The sequence below is a fragment of the Xiphophorus couchianus genome, chromosome 21, assembly GCF_001444195.1.
Source record: "Xiphophorus couchianus chromosome 21, X_couchianus-1.0, whole genome shotgun sequence".
Taxonomy (NCBI): domain Eukaryota; kingdom Metazoa; phylum Chordata; class Actinopteri; order Cyprinodontiformes; family Poeciliidae; genus Xiphophorus; species Xiphophorus couchianus.
In genome coordinates this window covers 8,715,166-8,735,337 of record NC_040248.1, presented here as the reverse complement: position 1 = coordinate 8,735,337, position 20,172 = coordinate 8,715,166, and the positions used below count along the sequence as shown (strand labels likewise).

The following is a 20,172-nucleotide window of genomic DNA, read 5'->3' as shown; positions in this document are numbered from 1 at the left end:
TGTTAATTCGTCGATTGTCCTTACTTTAAAAAGAATATTGTACACGTTTGTGGATATATGAAAATATTTATACTTTCTGGCTATAAAATATTTTTATTACAAAGTGTGAGTTATTTTAAATAAATGTAGTAAATCTGTATATACAATGTTGGGTTTTATTTTTCCTTTCATATACATATCACACCATAAAGTAATGTCATGTGTAAAATTACTCAATTTGACTTTTAACCCCACAGAAACAGAATTAGGTTAGACACTAACTGCATCATGGGAGAAGAAGTGGAGATGGTTGAGGAGTATAATAATAATAATAATAATAATAATACATGTTATTTATATAGTACTTTTCTAAAAACTCACACTTTGCAGGATTCAGGGAAAATTACAAACAGTACTTCAGTACATCAAACAAAATCATAAAAGGTAACAGAAAAACTTAAATACATAGCACTGGACAACAACAGAGTGTCTTCAGGTGGAGACTTAGATTTGCTGTAATACAGACTGCTACAGAAGACCTTATAAACAGCTATTAGCATCAACCCTTTGAAGAACCTTGGGGGATATGAGTTACAACAACATTTATCTTCCATTTGGGACTAATAAACTATTTTGGAATGGAATTGAATTATCTTTAAAATATTTTTGAAATAAAGCAAGAGTTTTTGCAGCCAAGTAACTATGGTTGCCTAGAAACAAGTGAAGAACAAGGGAAACAATTTAAAGAAATACAAAATGAGAGTAGTGATTTGCATTCTTGCAGCTCAAAGAGGTTAAACTTTTTGGATTTTATTGTTTATTTTTCATAGACTCAAACAGTACTTTCTTTAATATTTTACAAATTACCAACAAAAGATTACAACATCAGAGATTTACACCCATTGGATGTTGGATGCCTATGCATAACTTGGTATTGTATTGCACTATTATTATTATTATTATTAGTAGTAGTAGTAGTAGTATCAGTTGCACAAATGAAGTATGAAGGGTTTGAGATTATTGAGAAATGATTTTAACTTTGATATGAAAAATTTCAATACACTTACATGACACTTTTAAAGTTTACAATGTGGATTCATTTATAATTCAATTGACTAGATTGTTTTCACTTCCCAGAGTGCCTTGCATTAGCTTCTTTGTAATGCAGGCATGGGAAACGTTTTCTTACATTTTCCTCAGGATGAGTACACTTATTTATTCTCAGATTTCTGCAGAGCTTTACAAGCAGAAAGATTTAGAGCAGAATCACATCTCAGACTTGAAGAACACCACCCCCTGAAGACCGAGTCATTTTGAGGTAGTGACTCCAGGACAGGAGAGCAAATCATCCAAGGTTCAGCATAGAGGGTGTTATCTTAGCTCTCTAAGATGACAGAACCAACAAGACATCAATCTCAGAAATTTCACATTTACGATAAAAGGCAGACTGGAAACAAGGTAGATCAGCTTGAAGGTGGTTACCAGGAAGTTATTGCTGTAACTATCAGTAAAGCATTCTATTTGTGTCTGCAGGTTTTTGCCTATGAAGAGGATGAGCACTTCCTTGTTCATGGGTTCTATCACTTCAAGCATTTCCCCTGTGACAGCCCAGTACGTTTCATGATACACTCCCCTGCAATTCATGCCTTTATCAGCCTCCACGCAGACAACAAAGTAAGCCTTTTCAGACCTAAATGCTATAGGGAGACCATCTGGAGAAGAATGCCCTTTTTGGGCCTGACTCCTACAAAGGTCCTGGGATGGATAATAGGCTGGGGCCCCGGGCCCATCTTCACTCTCCTGGACAATGAATTGCGGCATTTGGATACTGCGGACAACGCTCTTGATATTCGACTGTGTGAGGCGGCAGAGCATTCCTGGGAGCTGGTTACTGTAGGCTTTGGGAACGTGTGTGTGTGGTCGGTGTTGCTCATGAGGTGCAGAGTGAAGATACAGGAAGGGCTGCAGCAGAGAGCTTTCACTCACATGGCATTGGCTCCTCCACAGAAGAAGAGGCCTCACCGTGCCTTTGTTGCATGTGGAATGGAGGTTACTGTGATCAACCTCGATGATGGGGTGGTTCTGGATCACCAGGAGGAACTCTGTCCAAGGTCTGCAGGATCATGATGATGTTATGCACAATTATTGGTTTTGTGGTATCTATGCAGTTTTACCTTTGTTGAGCTCATTCTTTGGTTTACAATCTCATGCACCACCTTAGTAGCTGGAGCATGAAAGCATATAAATGACTAAATTTTCCTCAGTATGAAGAGCTGTAAAATGTAAATGTACTTGCTTTACTTTTTTCATTGTCTTAAATTACAACCACATCATATACGTTTTACGTGTCCTACAAAATAGTGCATTTCAACAATGTTTTACAAATAACTGCAGTTGTATTTTGCCCACCAGAGTCAATGCTTTGTTAAAGAGAAACAGCAAGCTCAATTGGTGGTAATGGCAGTTCCAGTGTCAGCTGCCTGTAGGTGCCACGGAAACTGTGGCAGCTGGCACTGATTGAACATAAATATGAATATATTTGTTTCAAATAAATAAATAAAACAAAACAAGAATATTATTTATCCCACTAAGTTCCACTGCTACCGAATCGAAGTAGTGACAAGCAATGGCAGCTGACACCAGAACTGCCACTTTACATCAAGTAAGTGCAGTCAAAATAGTAGTCAAAATAGATCTTACATGATTTAATAACCAATAACATTATCATTTCAAAAATAATTATTTACAAACACAATATCACTAGCACATTTTGAGAAAATTGTTGTCAGCATTCACCAAAATAGCGGCAGCAGTGGTGGAAGCCCTGGTATCCTTGTGTCAGCTGCTGAAAGTTGCCACTACTAAGCTGTGGCAGCTTCTGGCTGCTGCCACTGTCTCGAACTGAGTTCGACCTTGCTGTTGTTAAGCCACCTTTTACTTTGATTGGAGCCTGTATGGCTACTGGCTTTACACATCTAGGCTGAAATTTCTCAGTTGGACTTCGACTGGAACATTCCAGGACAATATGATTTTTTCATGAATCATTTTATTGGGTTGTATGTTTAGTGATGAACCTCGTCCTCCCCGTTCAATTATGTGCTATTTTGTGTTTGTCTAGCATTGTGATTTTAGTATGACAAAGTGTGAAAAATTAAAGGACTTTAAATAAATTTTGCATGACACTTGATGTTAATAATCTATTTCTGACATAAATGTTGGTGTAATCAGCAGTACTTAACGTATTTTTTATGGAAATCCTATCTGTATGATTTATGGCATGACTTAGTTTTTTTCTTTTATTTATTTATTTTTTTATATATAACCAGCCATCATTGTTTTATATGTATTAATTTGAAAAATGGATCCTTATATAATAAGCTGGTAAGTTATTTAAAAAAGATATAGAAGTGTTTTGCTGAGAACTGTTTTAAAAGACTTTTTCTCTCACAGTGAAATCACCGCAATGTTGTTCTGCACCCAACTTGACTGTTTGATCACCGGTTTCCAAGATTATGCCATCACAGTCTGGGGTCTTGACTGGGTTCCACGTGTGACTTTTTTTGGACACGATGGTAACTTTAAGATTAAACTGCTTCAGGTTCAATATTTATTTATATAACCAATTGACTTCATTTTGTCTAACTTCTATTTGTTTGTTCTACTTAGGTGTGGTGAATTCGCTGTACTATTGCTCCAAAACAAACCTGCTAGTCTCATGCTCTGCAGACTGCACCATCCGTAGCTGGGATGTAAAAAAGAACTTGGCAATCGATTGTTTCCACACAGACCAGAACAACCCTCCACTGTGTTTGGTTGGCAAAAAGAACGAACACCCATTTTTCTCTTTTTCTGACAAAGGTGTGGATCTTTGGTTTGTAACAGCTTGGTACACCCTCCACACAAAGATCAAAGGGGATGAAGACATCACATTGAAACAAATCGTAGTCTCACATTTGCCTCCTTGCTACCCAACCCGAGTGACTTGTGTCAGTGAAGATGATCATATCTATCTGGTTTCTGCTGGAACAGAAGAAATGCTGACTTCCTTTAAGGCAGGAAAGACGGTATTATGTGCTGCCTACTGCCTTCAAAAAGAGCTTTTGTTTGTCTTGACTCAGGGTGGTACCTTATTGCAAGTCAACTCACTCGCTAATCCAGCCACTTTGATACAAGAATGGGAAGGCAGAGGCCGGGGTCCCTGGCCAATATCAGACACTCTAAGTAAAAAGGATGTCCAAAATCTGCCGGAGCCTGGCCCTGCCTGTTGCATGGTGACTTACAGCTACTTGGGAGACCCTAAGAAGGCTTTAGAGAAGTGGAAAAGTTTAAAAAATGGAAGAGGCAGCAGTCAGAGGGACAGCAAACATATTGATCATTTCAAGAATAAGTAAGCAGCTTCTCTTTACATAAAAGTAGTATATTGCCAGATGTATTTGCTCACAGATCCAGATCATTAAATCCAGGTGTCTCAGTTGCTTCCATGGCCACAGGTGTATAAAATCCAGCACTTCAGCATGCAAATTGCATCTTCAAATGAATTGCCCTCAGGAACTCAGTGAAATTTCAATGTAGTGTCATAATAGGATGCCTCGTGCACAAGTCCAGTCGTTAAATGTCCTCCCTGCTGAATATTTTACAGTCAGCTCTTAGTGGTATTAAAGGTGCAGCATGCAAGTTTTGTAAATAGTATGTTGTTTACATATTTAATAGAGTTGTGATATTCTGTGAAAAAACTGTCAGTCATGCTTGTGTTCGTGCTGCTCAATGTGCTAATGGCAGAGGAAGCCGTGCTAATGGAGGAGAAGCAGACATTATATTAAACCCCACAGATTAAAAATGGGATGTCACTCAGGAATGTGTGTGAAGGCAGATGAGTGAATACCTATGGTATTATACGGTAGTGCATTTGAACTACTAGAAGTTGTTCTATTGTGTGTAATTCTTTATACATTTTGTGTTTGAATCAGATTTTGGGTTATCATTGGCCAAAGTGGTGGCTGTGTGAGTGTCCTCGCAATGGATGATGGGACGCTCCTGTACAGAACCCCCGCACACAAGGGCAAGGATGTCACAGCAGTGAAGGCCTACTCGAAGAACAACTACCTCCTCTCCTCGGGTAAATTTAAATCAAACATTTATATATCCTCACACGTCTTTTTCAAAGAAGTTTTGATTACTTTAAATCTAATCATCAAGGTGAGGACTTCACGGTGGTGGTGTGGAGAATTCACCCCGATGCTGCAACGTGTCTCAGCCATTGGCAGACGGTGATATGTTATGAGCCTCAGGTCTACCTGGCGGCCCTGGAGCTGCAGGTGGCCCTGGCGTTTCAAGAGCCTAACAGCAAGTCCTACAGCCTACAACTCTACCATGTGGAAAACCTGAAACGAGCAGAATGTCAGCAAAAAAATGCACATATAGATTCCCTCACAGGTCACGGCTTGGTATAACCTCTACATGGGAAACTGCAAAGGGGATTTTTACCCGAGTAACTCATTTTTATGGTTTGTTTTTGTTTTGCAGGAGTGTGTGCAATTCCTGAAATAAAGGCATTTGCTTCCTGCAGTCTGGATAAGACAGTTCGCATCTGGAATGAGAAGAATAAGCTCATCTGGTTGGACTTACTTCATATCTTCTTTTTAACCCTGCTTTATTTTATTTACCAGAATGTTTATGTGTTTTGGGTTAGGGTTATAAAATTATCCACACTACTTGAACTTTTTCCAATTTTGTCACATTGCAATCATAGACTTCAATGTTCAACTCTGTGAAGGGAAAGATGCTAAATTTATACCAAAAGAGTCCAAAAGTAAAATATTTAATCATTATGCAAAATGTTGTTTAAAGAGGTAAAGTTCACATTGCATCCCCCTAACCTTCTTTGTGTTGGTGTACAACAAAATAGGAACAAGTTCAAGGGACATAAACACTTTTGCAAGACATTGCATATTTTAGAATAAATATTCAAACACCATATATTTTGTTTTCAGGGTGCAACAGCTTGTGGCAGCACCTCAGTGTATGGAATACAGTGGAAACGGGGAGCTATTTCTGGGCATGAATGGGGACCTGTACAGGCTAGAGTTTGCACAGTTTCTACCAAAGAAATACCAACGAATGGTGCAACTATTGGCTGCTTATTATTTACCTGAATTTAAAAATTGCACACAGGAAAGTTTCATTATCACTGTGCCTGATTTTTTTTTTCCAGCTTCGCTGCTACTATTTTGAAAATGTCCTTTCTGAGCTGCCTACTTCTGAGGTTGAAAAAACACGCGACAAAGCAGAGTAAGACAGGTTCCACTTTCAGGTTACAATAATAATGCAATTATCTGAATAAGTTCTGAGCACTTTTGTATTCTAGCATGTCAATTAGTGAGGCAGAAAGATTAAAGGAAGCTATCAGCAGCAATGAGGTAATGAACATATACCTGCAGCAGGAAAAGGTGAGTATATAAAAAGGTACATTTTAAGATCTGCTGAACACAGTAATAATTAAAATACCTGGCTCATAAATACATTTTTTCCCATCTGTGTCAGAGGGCTTCAGTGATCATAGACATGGACCTGAAGGCTCTAATAAAGGGAGACGTAATTTGCACACAAAAGAAAACTCACAGTACTAAACAAACCAAGAAAGAGGCCTTTGACCATTACATGCATGAGTTATATGGATTGTCACCTTGTGAGCAGGTATATTTCAGCAAAAACTTTTTTCACCTGATTTTCTCAAGTACTTGAAAATAAATGAAACTGTCAAACAGTCCAGTATATAAATCTCTAATATACTGAACTAGTTTTCAGTGATTCTCAAAAGTATGCAAGCAGGTCTCTCTTGAAAAGTAAATCTTGCATCTCATTGAGACAGACTGTTTAAACAAAGGTCAAATAAATACATTAATGCACATCCCGGTAAAATGGCCAGGTTTTGTAATGTCATAAGACCGGATGAATGTGACATATATGACAGATCCTTTAGGAGTGAAATATACATTTATTTTTTAGAGATGAAACACCCTGCATAGAAGGAAGAAGTGGGCAAGCCCTTAAATTCCCTATTGTTGAAGTAGATTTGATTTGTTTACAGTAAACTTTCCATAATGAGATCAACCTGAAATTAAGATGTACTCTCTCAATAGTTTTTTTTTCTGACATTTTCTGATTTGCATCATAACATGTAAAAAAAGGCAAGGTTTATTGGCAACAGAGTGCATGTCAAATTTAAGGTGGAAAATTTAGAGAAATCATTTATCAATCAATTAATTAATCAATTTTATTTATAAAGCACCTTTCATACTAAAAGCAGCTCAAAGTGCTGTACAGATCAATAAATATAAATCCACAAAAATAAACAATTACCCACCCACCCCCACGTGTATAATTGTACACCAGGGTTGTTTACACACTGGACATCCTGTTTGTTATTTACATGCAAAAGATTTTTTTCTTTCTTTTTTTTGCTACTTTATTTTTTATGTTGAGCACATTTGCAAAAATCATACTAATTTGTGTTATTGGCTGTTAAACACTCTGCTTTTCAGATTGGTGTAGAAGAAGAAGATTTTGATGATATTATAATGAAGTCCAAAGCACGTATAATGCGAACCATTTACGTTCCAAAGCCAAAACAATCTCTCAGTCCTGTGGCCACTGAAGTGCCTGCAGAAAAACAGGTATAAACCTTCACAACGTCAATATTTTTTTATCTATTAATGCTGATTTAATTTTCCTGTAATAGACAGCAAAGTGACAGCTTTAGGAGAAAATCTATGACACTTGTATCATTCTCTTTTTTCCGTTTGTAGTCACAGCAGTTTCCTCATTTTTAAGTTTGTTTTAGCTTTGCTTCTTTAATGTTTCAGATCATTGAACCAGTGTCAATATCAGAGAAATAGAACAAATAGTAAATGCAAACAGCAATTTTGAACTGATGTTTTACATTTATTAGATGGGAAAGGCTTTATTGACCAATGTTGCTCTATGTGAAAATATGCGGCCCTTGTTAAAAGATACGTTATCTGTAATTGATTGCATTTTACTGTAGGAAAGCCGAGTTCAATTTCACAAGCTAGATACAGGTTTGATTATTGCCAGATCTGTAGGACCAACAAATAACTTGAGAACTTGTCTAAAAACATGAAGCGGGCTTAAAGGTGCCAAAAACCAAAACATTGTGCTCCAAGCTAAAGAAATTCAAGAGTAGATAAAAAGGTTGCCTAGCTACAGTAACAGTCTGGAAAAGGTGGCCGATAACAGGAAATGCAGAAACTTTGGAACAGTAGTGAATCTTCCAGGAGCATTTGGACAAATGACTTCCATGGTGCTGATGACAAAGAACATTAAGGCTCATTGTACATTTGCTCAACAACATCAATAGCTTTAACATCTTTTAAGAAAAAGAACATGATGTCTACAGTCGTGGGAGTTGTATTGTGAAGGTCTCACTTACTTTGTTTATGTAATGCACACAAAAGAAAACTCACATAAATTACCATAAATTTTCCTCTCCAGTAGAAATTATGAAGGAGAAATCCACCAGTTTGTGATCTTGACATCAAGCACAATTGGGTTATGCAGCAATAATCTAAAGAGTATTCCTCCACAGTGATGTTAAAGAGTTATTGCCAGTTATAAGTGCTTCATAGCAGTTGTTCCTACCAAGAGGGGGACAACAATATTAATTGTTTTTATCTTGTAACCAGGTTGCTATGTATTGCAAATTTTTGCTCAGGTCCCTCTTGAAAATGAGATCTAGATCTCAACGGGGTTTACCTGATTAAATAAAGGAATAATAAAAAGAATAATAATAATAATAATAACCACTCTTAATTATTAGGTTTAGGGGGTAGTTAATTTTCACATTTAGCAATGCTGTTTTGGGTAGATTTTCCGCCCTATTTGTCATCAAATTTGTTTAATAACTTTTCTTAAGCACTGTATAACATAAAACCAAAAAATATCCAGATTGTGAAGACAAAGGTGACCAAAAAGGCTCCAGTGTTGAAAGCTCTACTTTCAAAACAAGTCAAAATGGAAAAGGTAAAACCAAGACATATTCAGACATTTTGGGACTGGAGCAGGCAGTGGCACTTTATCAGATGTTTTCTTGCAGGGTAGAAAGCTCTCCGGTTCAGTGGAGTCAGCCCAGTTGGACTGGTGGAGTCAACCGAGATCCCAATCTCTTCTTCCTATCCCAATACCAGCTCACCTCCAGAAACTCTCCCAGCATACTCCATCATTCCTCAGTCAGTTTTCAAGTATGGAATGGTTTTCTGATCTGTATCCTGACAAAAAGGTAATAAAAAGAAATATGAAAATACATTCATCCTTGATGATGAATGCAGCTCAGGTTTAGATGTTTGAATGTTTGCAGAGTATCACAAGCGGCATTTCTCCTGAGGACGTCTTCCAGCAGCTACTAAGATACGTGCAAAACTCTGACGGCAAAGTAAACTCCAAGGTCCTTGGAGCAGTTCGTGCAGCGCAAACTCTGCAAAGCCAGAACGTCTTTGATGTCACAGATAAACAATACGCAAACCTCACCGACACTTGGGAAAAATTCATACAGCCATCAATGGTAAGGTGAAACCAGTATTGAAGCTACAGATTGAGTTACAACTGACAGCTTTGCTAATATATTATTGTTTTGCTTTTTTGCATGTTTCAGTCAAATCAAGCACGCGATGTGGTTGTTGAGATGTTAAATTTGCTGGTGGATTTGAAATCGGAAATCACTGTCGATGTTACAAAAAACCTTATAACTCTTCTGGCAAATAAGGAACTGAATCTCCAGTGAGTTTCTAACAGTATTAATTTGGAAGATAAGTGGTGTTTTTGGTTTGTTTGTTTTATTAAGAGATGGAAGAAAATCCTGTTTCTTTGTCAATAGGAGACCAATATTACGCCTCCTTGAGGGTTTGGGTGTGCGTCAGGCACAGCATTTCCTGGAACGCGAATTTCAAAACTGGAGTCAGGGACTGGAGGGCAACCCTAACAAGATGAAGATAATTAACGAAAAAGCAGACTGCTGGATGGAGCATTGGACCGCAAAATTCAAAGTTAGTTCCTCTTTCCATTTTGTTCTTATTTTGTTCCTCCAACAATGTCAAAATGTATATTTTGTTCAATATTAACATTCATTAAATTAACTTTGAGTGAAAGGTAAAGAAAGGACAGGTCATTTTTCACCCTGCTGGTATGAATCTTTGTGCAGGGAAGTTAAAATATAAGTATTGTAATTGTATAAAGTGAGAATATTTGCATTTAATGAAAAACAAAACAAAAAAAGAACATTATTTGCATAAATAAATTTCTGGAATGGATGTGGAAATGGGGGCTTTATGTTAAGTTCATACTGTTGAATGGATGGGTGAACCACACATTTGCATGCAAATAGATAAATATACAATATACAAGGGGAACAAAACTACAGAAAACATACCATGAATGATTATTTGCATCGTTTGCTTCCATTCTATGCAACACAGGATTACAACCGCTTTCTGAACATTGAAACTTCATCGCAGTGGAAACAGTCCACCTTCAACGGATTGGATGTCCTGAAATTTTTCTGTTTGATTAAAAAAGAAGAGATCAGAAGGGCCTGCTTTATTCCTGCTGCCCAAAAATACAAAGTGCTCGTGCCTCAGCAGAAGTGGTATGTGAATGTACATTTAAAATAGTTGTTTTCCTCTGTAGATTGCAGACATTTTTTCATAAGATTCAGTCGAACTAACTCCAGATACATTTTTCCATCTAGAGTTTAAAGTAGTTTTATTTTGTTGCATCATTTTAATCTAATTTCTAATTCTAAGGTGTTTCTAAAGTGCAATGAAACATTTAGACATAAATATGAACTGTTGTTGTTGTGGAATATAGTCGGGTGGATAAGTTAGATAAATATTACATTTAAAAATGCACTTTATGAATTTCTACACTGGAAATACTTCATACTTCACTATTCAACTGTATTGCTGTGGTCAGTTTTTGATTTTAAGCTGAAGTAAATAGAGCACTGAATAGTTCAATAGTATCCTGATTACTGTTACGTTTTGTATTTTTGCAGGACTTTCAAACCAATTTTACGCCTGGGAGAGACATACACCATGGCCAGAAAATGGAAAAAGACAAGACACTGTCAGCACTGTCAGCAAACACTTATTATTTAATACCTTAAAAAGAAAGTCAACTTCAAATTTGACTTGTGTAATTGCAGGTGTTTTTGAGCCTAACTTTCCCAATTGGATCCATCTGCCTCTGTCTCGTGTCAGCCTGCGTCCGTTTCACACAAACTCGTATGAGCGCTTGGTGAGGCTCCCTACCCGAACCTACTTCATCCCTCAGCAGTCTACAGCGGAGTACTACAGGCGAAAATTCAAAAACAGGGCTGTAATAACCTCACCAGCACCATCCCACCACCCCGCTGCTCCACCACCAACTCCTGACCTAAATCTGAACTTATTCAACAATTAATACAAAGTAATAGTTGCTATAAGTTCAAGTAATTTTATACTTTTAGAATGAAAGTATGAAGTCATCTTTCAAGGTTGGGAGTGTTTACTCTCCTGCAGCATTTTGCTGACCTGATTAATGGACTTCACTTTTTACTTGATTAAATAAAGGTTAATAAAAAAATAATAAAATATTGTCCAACAGTGATATTATTTTAGCCAGATTTTTTCTGTCTCCCACCACCTGAAATGGATTAATGAACGTGATTTGCTTATATATAAACATTCTTTAGCAGTAATTAGGCGTTTTCATTAATATACTGGACATAGTAATACAAAACAGTCCAGACAATTTAATCAAATTATCAAATTGGAAACAACAGATATTTGTAGAGATCTTAAACTTTTGCTTGACTAATTGTATTATTCTTTAAGCTCTTTCCTGAACGCTGTTTAAACGAGGCTGCGTTAGAAATAATCTCGAATTGCAATTTTTAACCTTTGCCTTTTGAATAAGCAGGTTTTTTTTCCAATCATATTTTGGTCATAGTTTATTTCTATTTTTAATTTGTAAACAGGAGCGCAAGTAAAGTCATTACTATTTTATTTTATTTTATTTTACTTATTTATTTTTCACATTGGGAAAGCCTGTGCGTGTTACGTCACTGTCTGACGTCTGAGTAATGTAAACACCTTCTCCAGTAGCAGCCGGTGGGCCTCAGAGTTAGCAAACATGATCTGTCCGCTTTCCACCGTGAGGAATGTTTAACTAAGCCTGTATAAGTTATTTTTGCTCTCTATTACTATAGCTGTCAGATGAAGTCATGAAATCTTTTTTTCACTAGACCGTATCTAGTTGCTGCCATGAACTTAGCCTTGTTCGAGCTATATTAGCTCAGCTAGCTTCCTGGCAGATGTATTAACAGACCGTGTCACAGATCATTGTTCCTGCTTTTGTTTAACATGGTGCATTCGTTGGTGAGACTTTGTGCCAGGGAGGTGGTCAGTGACCACAGTTCGTCACCCACCTGGCTTCGCTGGGTTCCCAGGGAGCTTTACGGGGCGCTGCTGGAGGCCGCCTTCGCCTGCTGCAGACCGCTGGCGGTGGGCGAGCTGGTGCAGCGGTGGCCTGAGCGGACTCTGCGCGTCGGAGGACGGAGGAAAACTGGGCAGACTGCGCCCAGTCGGCTCTGCATCCAGTCTCTATTACTGGCTGTGGTCAGAGGACTGGCGGACCAAAGGTGAGAATTGACTGTTTTTCTTTTCTTATTTATTCATTTATTTATTTTTTTTTGTATTTCTTAAAGTTTGGCATTGTCAGGAAAAAGTTTCCCTGACGCATTATGTCAGTTTCAAAAATGCAGTTTTCTTAAACTTTTATGTGATTAATTGTGTTACCAAGATACAAATATTTGTGTTTGTGACGCTATGAATGCTGTGGCATACAGTTGCCCAACTATATGCCACTGTATGACAATACAAAAAACATTATAGTTTTTTGTATTGTCAGCATTATTGTTCACAAAATATTGCAATAAAATTCTAAGTCCACATTGCCCACCCCTAATCTCTAAAACCCTATCCCTTGAACTTTTTTTTACCTTTTGTCACATTATAACCACAAACTTCACAAACCTCACCCAATCTGATAATCTCAATCTGCAATTATTCACTTTTTTGTGTTGCCTTATTACACAAAATTCTTGTAAAATGCAGTGACATTTATGGTTGTGGCATTGAAAATGCTTGAAGTTGCATGAATATGTCCGTGAAGCACTGGAACTAAGATCTCGATCTGTGTACTGTATTTCTCCAGGTCAGCCCTGCAGGTACTGGACGTCTGTGGTCTGCAGGGAGACGAGGGAGGATTGGGGGACCCAATGGGAGGCTGGTCGCTTACTGTGGCCCTTTGCACCATGGTCGTACAGGCCAAAGCTGGAGCACACAGGACTCAGAGGAAAGAAGGAGACCGAGAGAGGAAACGATTCTCAGCTCTCGAGAGGGAAAGGGATTTAAAAAGAGAAAGAGGGCAGAGGATGGGAGTGAAGGAGTTAAAGGACGGTGAGACTTGCAGAGAGAAGACAAGATCCAAGAGTCCTGTCAGTGATGAAGAGCTTATAAAAGGGATCAGAAGGAGGATGGAGATGGAAAGAAAAAGAGGGGTTGTAGTGACGGGCTCAGAAGGCAGTAAAATTGAAACAGAAGAAAAAGAGGCAGACTGGGGCGTGTTGGTACAGGTTAGGGGGGATATTTTTGTGAACGCCCGTTCTTGGGAGCGTGTTCGCTTGGCTCTGAGCACGTCAGGACCCTTGAAGCTGCAGTGCAGATACCTGCGAGTGGAAGAGATTTCAGTAACGAGCATCAGGACTCTGCTAAACCTTCTGCCTCGCAGGGCGCTCTTAGGCATCGACATTCGTTACAGCAGCCTCGGTGTGGCCGGGTTAGCTGAACTGTTGCCTCTTCTCTCCGCCTTCCCCCAGCTGAACTCTCTGCGGCTGCATTACTGCAACCTGGACATTCGTAGAGACAACCTCGGTCAGGAGGGGGTCCTGAGGGACCTTTCACGGGGGCTTTCAAACCTACAAGAACTGCGACAGCTCAGCCTCACTGCCCTGCGGCTGCCAGGACAGCTGCGGGTGTTGCTCAGGTATTTTGATCTCCTCATATGTGTTTTTTTGTTGCTTTTTTATGGTTGGTTTGCATGAAAAACATGTAATTGTGTGTTAAAATGAGCAAAGCAAATTCTCGATTTTATTTTGGATGAGAAACTGTGGAAAGACTTTTAAGCTGAGTAGTTGGCAAAGGAAAAAAAAGCAAAATCTCATTAACTACATCCACCAAGCTGGTAGAAACTTGCAGGTGTCATTGCAGTGAAAAGTCATTCTGCAAAATAGTCTCTGTTGGGTTGAATACACATGCACACCACACTTTTCAGATTCATTTTGTTAAAAAAAATCTTTTCTGCGTGAAACAGCATTTTGTAGCACTAAAATGCCGTAAAATATAGACTATCTTTAAAATGAGAAGCAGAAACAGAACATAATATTAAAGATTTTAACTTTTTCTTCTCCCACAGCTCGTTGCCTCAGCCCTTGGAGGTCCTGGAGCTTCCCTATTTAAGCCTGAGTCCAGCCGACCTCGCCTATCTGTCCTGCAGTCATCATGTTTCCTCTCTGCTGCAGCTGGATCTCAGTGAGAACTGTCTGGATGAAACCACGGTGCCCTCAATCCGCCGCCTCCTCTGCCAGGCCTCCAGCAGCCTGCAGCACCTCTCTCTGAGCGGCTGTGGTCTGACCAATGGCCTGCTGGGCATGCTGCTGTCCTCACTGGGCGGCTGCTGGGCCCTAAAGAGCCTGGCTTTAGCCCTGAACCCCTTGTCCAGAGCGGGTCTCTGTGATTTGATGCAGACAGCAGCAAGAATGCCCTGCCTGCGACTGTTGCTCTATCCAAACCCTCTGGAGGATTACCAGCCAGGGCTGCCCGAGCTGCCTTCTAGCACCCAGCTGTTGGAGTGGCCTCTGGATGAATCCATAGACAATAACACAACCAGCAACAAGCTCAGCAAGGTGTTGATGGACAGCGGACGCTCTGACCTTCTCTTGACCTGTGACCTGCTTAATTTTGATAAAGACATGGTGGACTAGAGAAGGGGCAAGGAGGTTTTAATTATTTTATCAAACCAGCGAAAGAAAACCTGACAGTCACGTTAAACCTCGTGAAAAAGCACGTTGTAATTTTTCATACGTATTTTCCCTTTCTGAGTCTGTTTCATAAGACAATCCTGGTTAACCGCATTTTATTTTCTTCTGAGTTGAAAAACAAAATGTGTGTAGCAAGAACTAAATCCATACAAATGGTATGTGACGCTTTCAGGATTTGACTACACAGTTAAAGTCTATCTGTAGCATATAAAATGCACAATTTTATGCTTTGACATTCATCTACCAATATATTTTTCTTAAATCTCAGGATCAATTTACAACAAATCAGTCTTAAATTGCTGTTCATATGAGAATCTAGCAGCATGTAATATGACATTAAGTTTCTTGTGTTTGAAAACAAAACTTTTATTACTAGTTTGTCTTAATAAATTTGATAATACGTTCTCTTTTGCTTCCATTTTTATTCTGTCTTGAAGACTGAAATGAAGCCAGTTTTATTTTTCTAGAACTGATTTGTATACTGAAAGTCACAAATTATTTTCATAGTCAGGGCGTGGCAGATTTTACTCAAACGAAGCACACGGAACCATGACAACGCGGATGGGATCCACTGTTGATCCGTTCCACTCTGCCTGGTGCTGCCAAAACAACATAAAATGGAATATTTAAGGTTAATTTAACCAGTTTAGATCAGTTATAGTGCAACTGAAAGTATTTACATCCCTTAAACGTTTTGCCACATTACAACCATAACCCTAACTGTATTTTATTGGGATTTAATGCAATGGATCAGCACTAAGTAGCATATTGGTGAAGTGAAAGGAAGATTATACATTGCTTATAAATGTTTAACAAATTAAAATCTGAATATGTGACCTCTGTTACATTTTATTTGTAAATATTTATGAAATTTTCGTTTTCAGTTATAAGCTAAATGATGCTGCATGACTGAAATATACCATATCATTGTGTGTAATGTTTATGTTGCAAAGTGTGTTTGGAATGCAGTAGTTATTGGCTAATATATTCCAAGTGTTGAATTAAGTTTTACGTGCCAATGTAATGTCTAGTCTCACATTAGCAAATGAAGTTTGCAAATGAGCAAATGCTCAGACAGGATGCCAATGATTTTGCCCAAAATGCTTAAGATCAGAGAGTAGGAAGCAGAAATGAGATGGATAGAAAACATGAAAATAGGCTAAGATCACAACTGATTTCACCTTTGCAATATTTACCAAAATTAACGCCACAAAACATGAAATGTGTACAGGACTATGAACAGTTTTACAAAGCACTGTATTCTAGTTCCCAATAATAATGTGATTTCCGTCTGATGGTTGGAGGTTTAGAACACCTAAAATGTCTTTGTGATATCCTGAGAGTTGGGCGCAGAAAGAAGAGAGTAGATCAGTGGTCTTCTGCAACCTGTGGCTCCAGAGTCTCATGGAGATAATATTTTCATAATTTTAAGCACCAAGAAGGATTTGTTTTAACAGCTCTCTCAATATCTGCATACAATATCTTCAAAAGAAGGCTTATAAAATAATAATTGAAGGTTCAAATGGCTCTCATCTTGTTTTGACACATCTGTGCCTGTGGAAAACGAGCCTTGCACTAATGAAGGGTCACAGATAAGCTGCCAGGCTGCCCTCTGACCTCAATGGCATTTATTTTTCATCAAGCAGTGGATCTATGTCATACCAGTAAATAATACCTCTGTTGTCTCATTTGAGCCATTGTACTCCTTGTAAATAATATGTTGCCTTGCCAACCTAATGGAGTGCACGTATGCTACTGTACTGTAATAGAAAGGACAGACTCTGTCTAGGGTTTCAGGAAAGGACTCAGGGTAGATAAAACTGGCCGTGCACAGAAGAATCAGTGTAGGTCATCTGAAAAGCATACTTGGTCAAATATAAAAAAGTGGAAGATTCTAGAAAAGTATAAAATATACACAATTTTTCTCAAAATCAAAAAGGACTGGACTTGAAGAACGTAAGCAAACGGGTGGAATGTTATTGAAAGAATATTATCACCAGATGGCGCTAAAAGATAATGTCTGTCTTCGTGTACAGTCCACTTCAAATTACACCCAAGACATCTCAGCTAGAACAAAATCAGTATCGGTGAATGAAAATCCAATATTCACCACACACAAGCGAATGGTTTCATATTTAAAGTTATTAATATATTTGATGGAATATTAAAAAAACCTCAAACTTGTTTTTGCTCTTTTTTCTGCATTTTTAATCTAATGTAAAGTCTGAGCTGCTTTAGAAATGTTCTATTCTATTCTGTTCTACTCTATATTCTTCTATTCTGCTGTAACAGATAAACTCACAAAGTAACCTTTTAGAGTAACAGCCATAAAAAAAATAAAAAAAAAAAAAAAACATTTATTGCCCTTTACAACATGCTAACAACCCACAGACAGGCAAACAGGGTCAGCCATATCTCTCAGAACTGCGCACAGAAAGGGAAACGCAACTACACATCTTCCTTAAGTCATTGAAGCAAAATGCTAAAATTGGAATCGTTAATAATGTGTTTTGGATAAAATAACTTGGATAACCAGCGGATGGCGTTACTTCTTGGCACAGTGTGGCTGCTTTTGGCCCTTAATTTGCTAATTAGCTCGGTGTTTGTCAGTGCTTGTTCACATCAGGAGTTTACCTGCCGTCAGGGATTTTGTGTGGCATTGGACTCCGTGTGTGACTTCACCGACGACTGTGGAGATGGCAGCGATGAAGAAAACTGTAAGTTTACTATCTTGTACCAGACCACAATTTAAAAGAGCCGGACCTGAAGTGATGACTATCAATCTAGAAGCGAGAAAAACTAAATGCGCCTCATGGTTTATTGGCTTGTAGAACTAAATTTAGCAGCAATAACTGGTAGTAGTCAATACATAACCTATAGACCTGTTGCTGCTTCAGTTCATTGCCCTTTGGAGACTTTTGTTTAAGCAAAAGTCTCCAAAAGCCTGAGGAGGTAGTGTATACCTTGCACTACCTCCTCAGGAAATCAGTTGGGTTGAGGTATGGACTTTGGGCCATTGCAACACCTTAATTAAATTGTCTTTTGTAGAGTTGGATTTGTGATCATTGTCTAATTAATCCACCATTTTCAGCCAAACTCCAGGCTTCAACAACAATTGGGTACAAACAGAAAGTTATGGCTGGATCACCCATTTCTTGTGGCTTCCAAACAAGCCCAAATCTTCAAAACTGGCCAGTTTGCTTGCAGGATCTCATTAGGTCCATCCAACAGCTCCGATCAGCTTTTCTGCATCTGCTGAATGAAGACGTCCACACAATGTAATGCTGCCACCACCATGTATGTTGACCACAAAGTAAAAGATTGATATTATCTTATCTGACGAACTGCCCACAAGTTTTCAATTCAGTTCAGGTCAGGCGAGGAAGGGTAGCCATGTCATTAGTTTTTCATCTTTAACGTCTTTGCTGGCTAACCATGCAGAGAAGTGCTTGGATGCTCGTGATGGAGAGCTGTACTGCATAATAACCACTGAGTTTTTGAACGATGCAGACTTCTTCCTTCATTACTGCTTGAAGAAATTATTGTCTGTAGGTTTAGGAGTTGATTTTGAGCCCATCTTCAACTTGAAAATGTCCAACCAGCTCATCTTTAATAATACCAACCCATAACAGTACCCCACCTCCACCTTGTTGGTGTCTGACTTGACGTGAAGCTTCATGCCCGTTACTGATCCACCCACAGGCCCATCCATCTGGTCTGTCAAGAGGCTCTCTCATTTCATCCATAAAATCTTTGAAAAATGTGTCTTCAGATATCTCTTGTCTCAGTCACTTCAGCTTTGAAGTCTTGATTTTAAATTATAACTATCATTTCGGTAGAGAGGGGTATTGTTTAATACGTTCTAGAGAAAACCGCAAATTTTTTTTTTGAAAGAAAATATTTAGCTTAAGTGAACATTTGATATTACAGGTTCCACGTATACAAGATGTGATTTCGAGGAGAGTTTCTGTGATTTGATCCAAAACTCGGAGTCCCTCTACAGATGGACCAGAACAGCTGAGGCCCCAGGGCTAAAACAGGACCACAGAAATACCTCAGGTTGGGGAAGCTGATATTCCTACAATAGCATTGTATTAATCACACATCTTTGTCTTTAACTGTCTGCATTTTGTTTTTGACCCTCAGCACATTTTCTGTCGCTTTCACCCATTGGAGGAAAAAAGATCACTGCTGAACTGAGGAGTCCTGTCTTCCTGCCTACTCATGGCTGCCAGGTAACTATGTCGCAGAAGACAAGCAGTGTCTTTAAAAGTTTAGGAAATAGTTTGAGCATTTTTCAAGACTGGAAAAATATTTATAGAAAAATAATACCATAGTAGGATTTACTTTACTGCAATGGACTGGCAATCTGTCCAGGGTATGCCCTGCCTCTTGCCTGTTGACCGCTGGAGATAGGCACCTGCACCCCTTGCGACTCCACAAAGTCAAAACGGGTGCAACTTTGCGACCCCTTGCAAAGTTCATCCATGAATGGATGGATTCATTTGACAACTCCTCCCCATGTTCCATTTTCCAGTACACTAAAACCTGATGCTCTAATAATAAATTCATATAATGTTAACAATTATCACTACTAAATAAGTAGTGCTATTTTTTCTTAATATAACATTATGTTAACTCCAACCTGCAGAGCTAGGATGTGTACCCCGTTATCTTGAAGTAACAAGATACACAACTTGTGTAGTTAATGTCATAAAAATATATTTCTTAGGACGACATGTTGGATTTTTAAAGTGGTTGTGTGCGCAATTTTGGAGCTCTTAAAGTGGTCCTATAAAAATAAAAAGAAACACCCAGCTGTAGTCTGAAAAATGAGCTGTTTCAAAAACCTCCCGATTGTTAAGTCCTATTCTACCATCACTGCGTCGTTACCTAACCTCAGCAATTCCAGTCTGTCACCTGGCAGGGAAGATGCTGATGCTAAACTTTAAACACTGAAAAATAAACTAGGTCACAATAAATCTTTGGACTTGCATGTCAAAGATGTCCTAATAAAAATCCATTAGGATATTTAAGAATTC

General features: G+C 38.6%; 3 protein-coding genes and 1 long non-coding RNA gene across 6 annotated transcripts in view; 3 read left to right on the top strand and 1 right to left on the bottom strand.

Moving 5' to 3' along the window:
* The first annotated feature begins 138 nt into the window (after window positions 1–138).
* Window positions 139–11,612, top strand: wdr97 (WD repeat domain 97). Of its 2 annotated transcripts, none has more exons than XM_028005165.1 (20): window positions 139–910; window positions 1,205–2,090; window positions 3,430–3,551; window positions 3,646–4,366; window positions 4,947–5,095; window positions 5,176–5,412; window positions 5,503–5,593; window positions 5,970–6,099; window positions 6,191–6,267; window positions 6,344–6,425; window positions 6,520–6,672; window positions 7,521–7,652; window positions 8,944–9,018; window positions 9,092–9,274; window positions 9,353–9,556; window positions 9,647–9,771; window positions 9,869–10,037; window positions 10,467–10,636; window positions 11,045–11,115; window positions 11,195–11,612. In XM_028005165.1, exons 2-20 carry the CDS (start codon window positions 1,369–1,371, stop codon window positions 11,449–11,451), a joined length of 3,870 nt encoding a protein of 1,289 aa, XP_027860966.1. In that variant the 5' UTR covers window positions 139–910; window positions 1,205–1,368; the 3' UTR covers window positions 11,452–11,612. The 2 variants fall into 2 exon arrangements, with proteins under 2 accessions (XP_027860966.1, XP_027860967.1); XM_028005166.1 differs by having other exon boundaries at window positions 139–1,437; window positions 1,513–2,090.
* Window positions 9,150–12,591, bottom strand: LOC114136842 (uncharacterized). Its single transcript, XR_003593878.1, has 3 exons — window positions 12,458–12,591; window positions 10,421–10,549; window positions 9,150–9,263 (listed from the first exon to the last, which is right to left on the bottom strand). It is a non-coding gene; the product is annotated as an uncharacterized LOC114136842 (long non-coding RNA).
* Window positions 12,073–15,535, top strand: LOC114136841 (leucine-rich repeat-containing protein 14). Its single transcript, XM_028005171.1, has 3 exons — window positions 12,073–12,670; window positions 13,246–14,076; window positions 14,506–15,535. Exons 1-3 carry the CDS (start codon window positions 12,393–12,395, stop codon window positions 15,071–15,073), a joined length of 1,677 nt encoding a protein of 558 aa, XP_027860972.1. The 5' UTR covers window positions 12,073–12,392; the 3' UTR covers window positions 15,074–15,535.
* Window positions 15,536–17,507: 1,972 nt separating this feature from the next.
* Window positions 17,508–20,172, top strand: part of malrd1 (MAM and LDL receptor class A domain containing 1) — a 47,747-nt gene continuing 45,082 nt past the window's right edge. For both annotated transcript variants that reach the window (XM_028005164.1, XM_028005163.1), the window contains exons 1-3: window positions 17,508–17,847; window positions 19,061–19,189; window positions 19,277–19,365. In XM_028005164.1, the coding sequence (XP_027860965.1) occupies window positions 17,670–17,847; window positions 19,061–19,189; window positions 19,277–19,365 (396 nt within the window). In that variant the 5' untranslated portion in view covers window positions 17,508–17,669. The remainder of the gene's footprint in view (window positions 17,848–19,060; window positions 19,190–19,276; window positions 19,366–20,172) is intronic.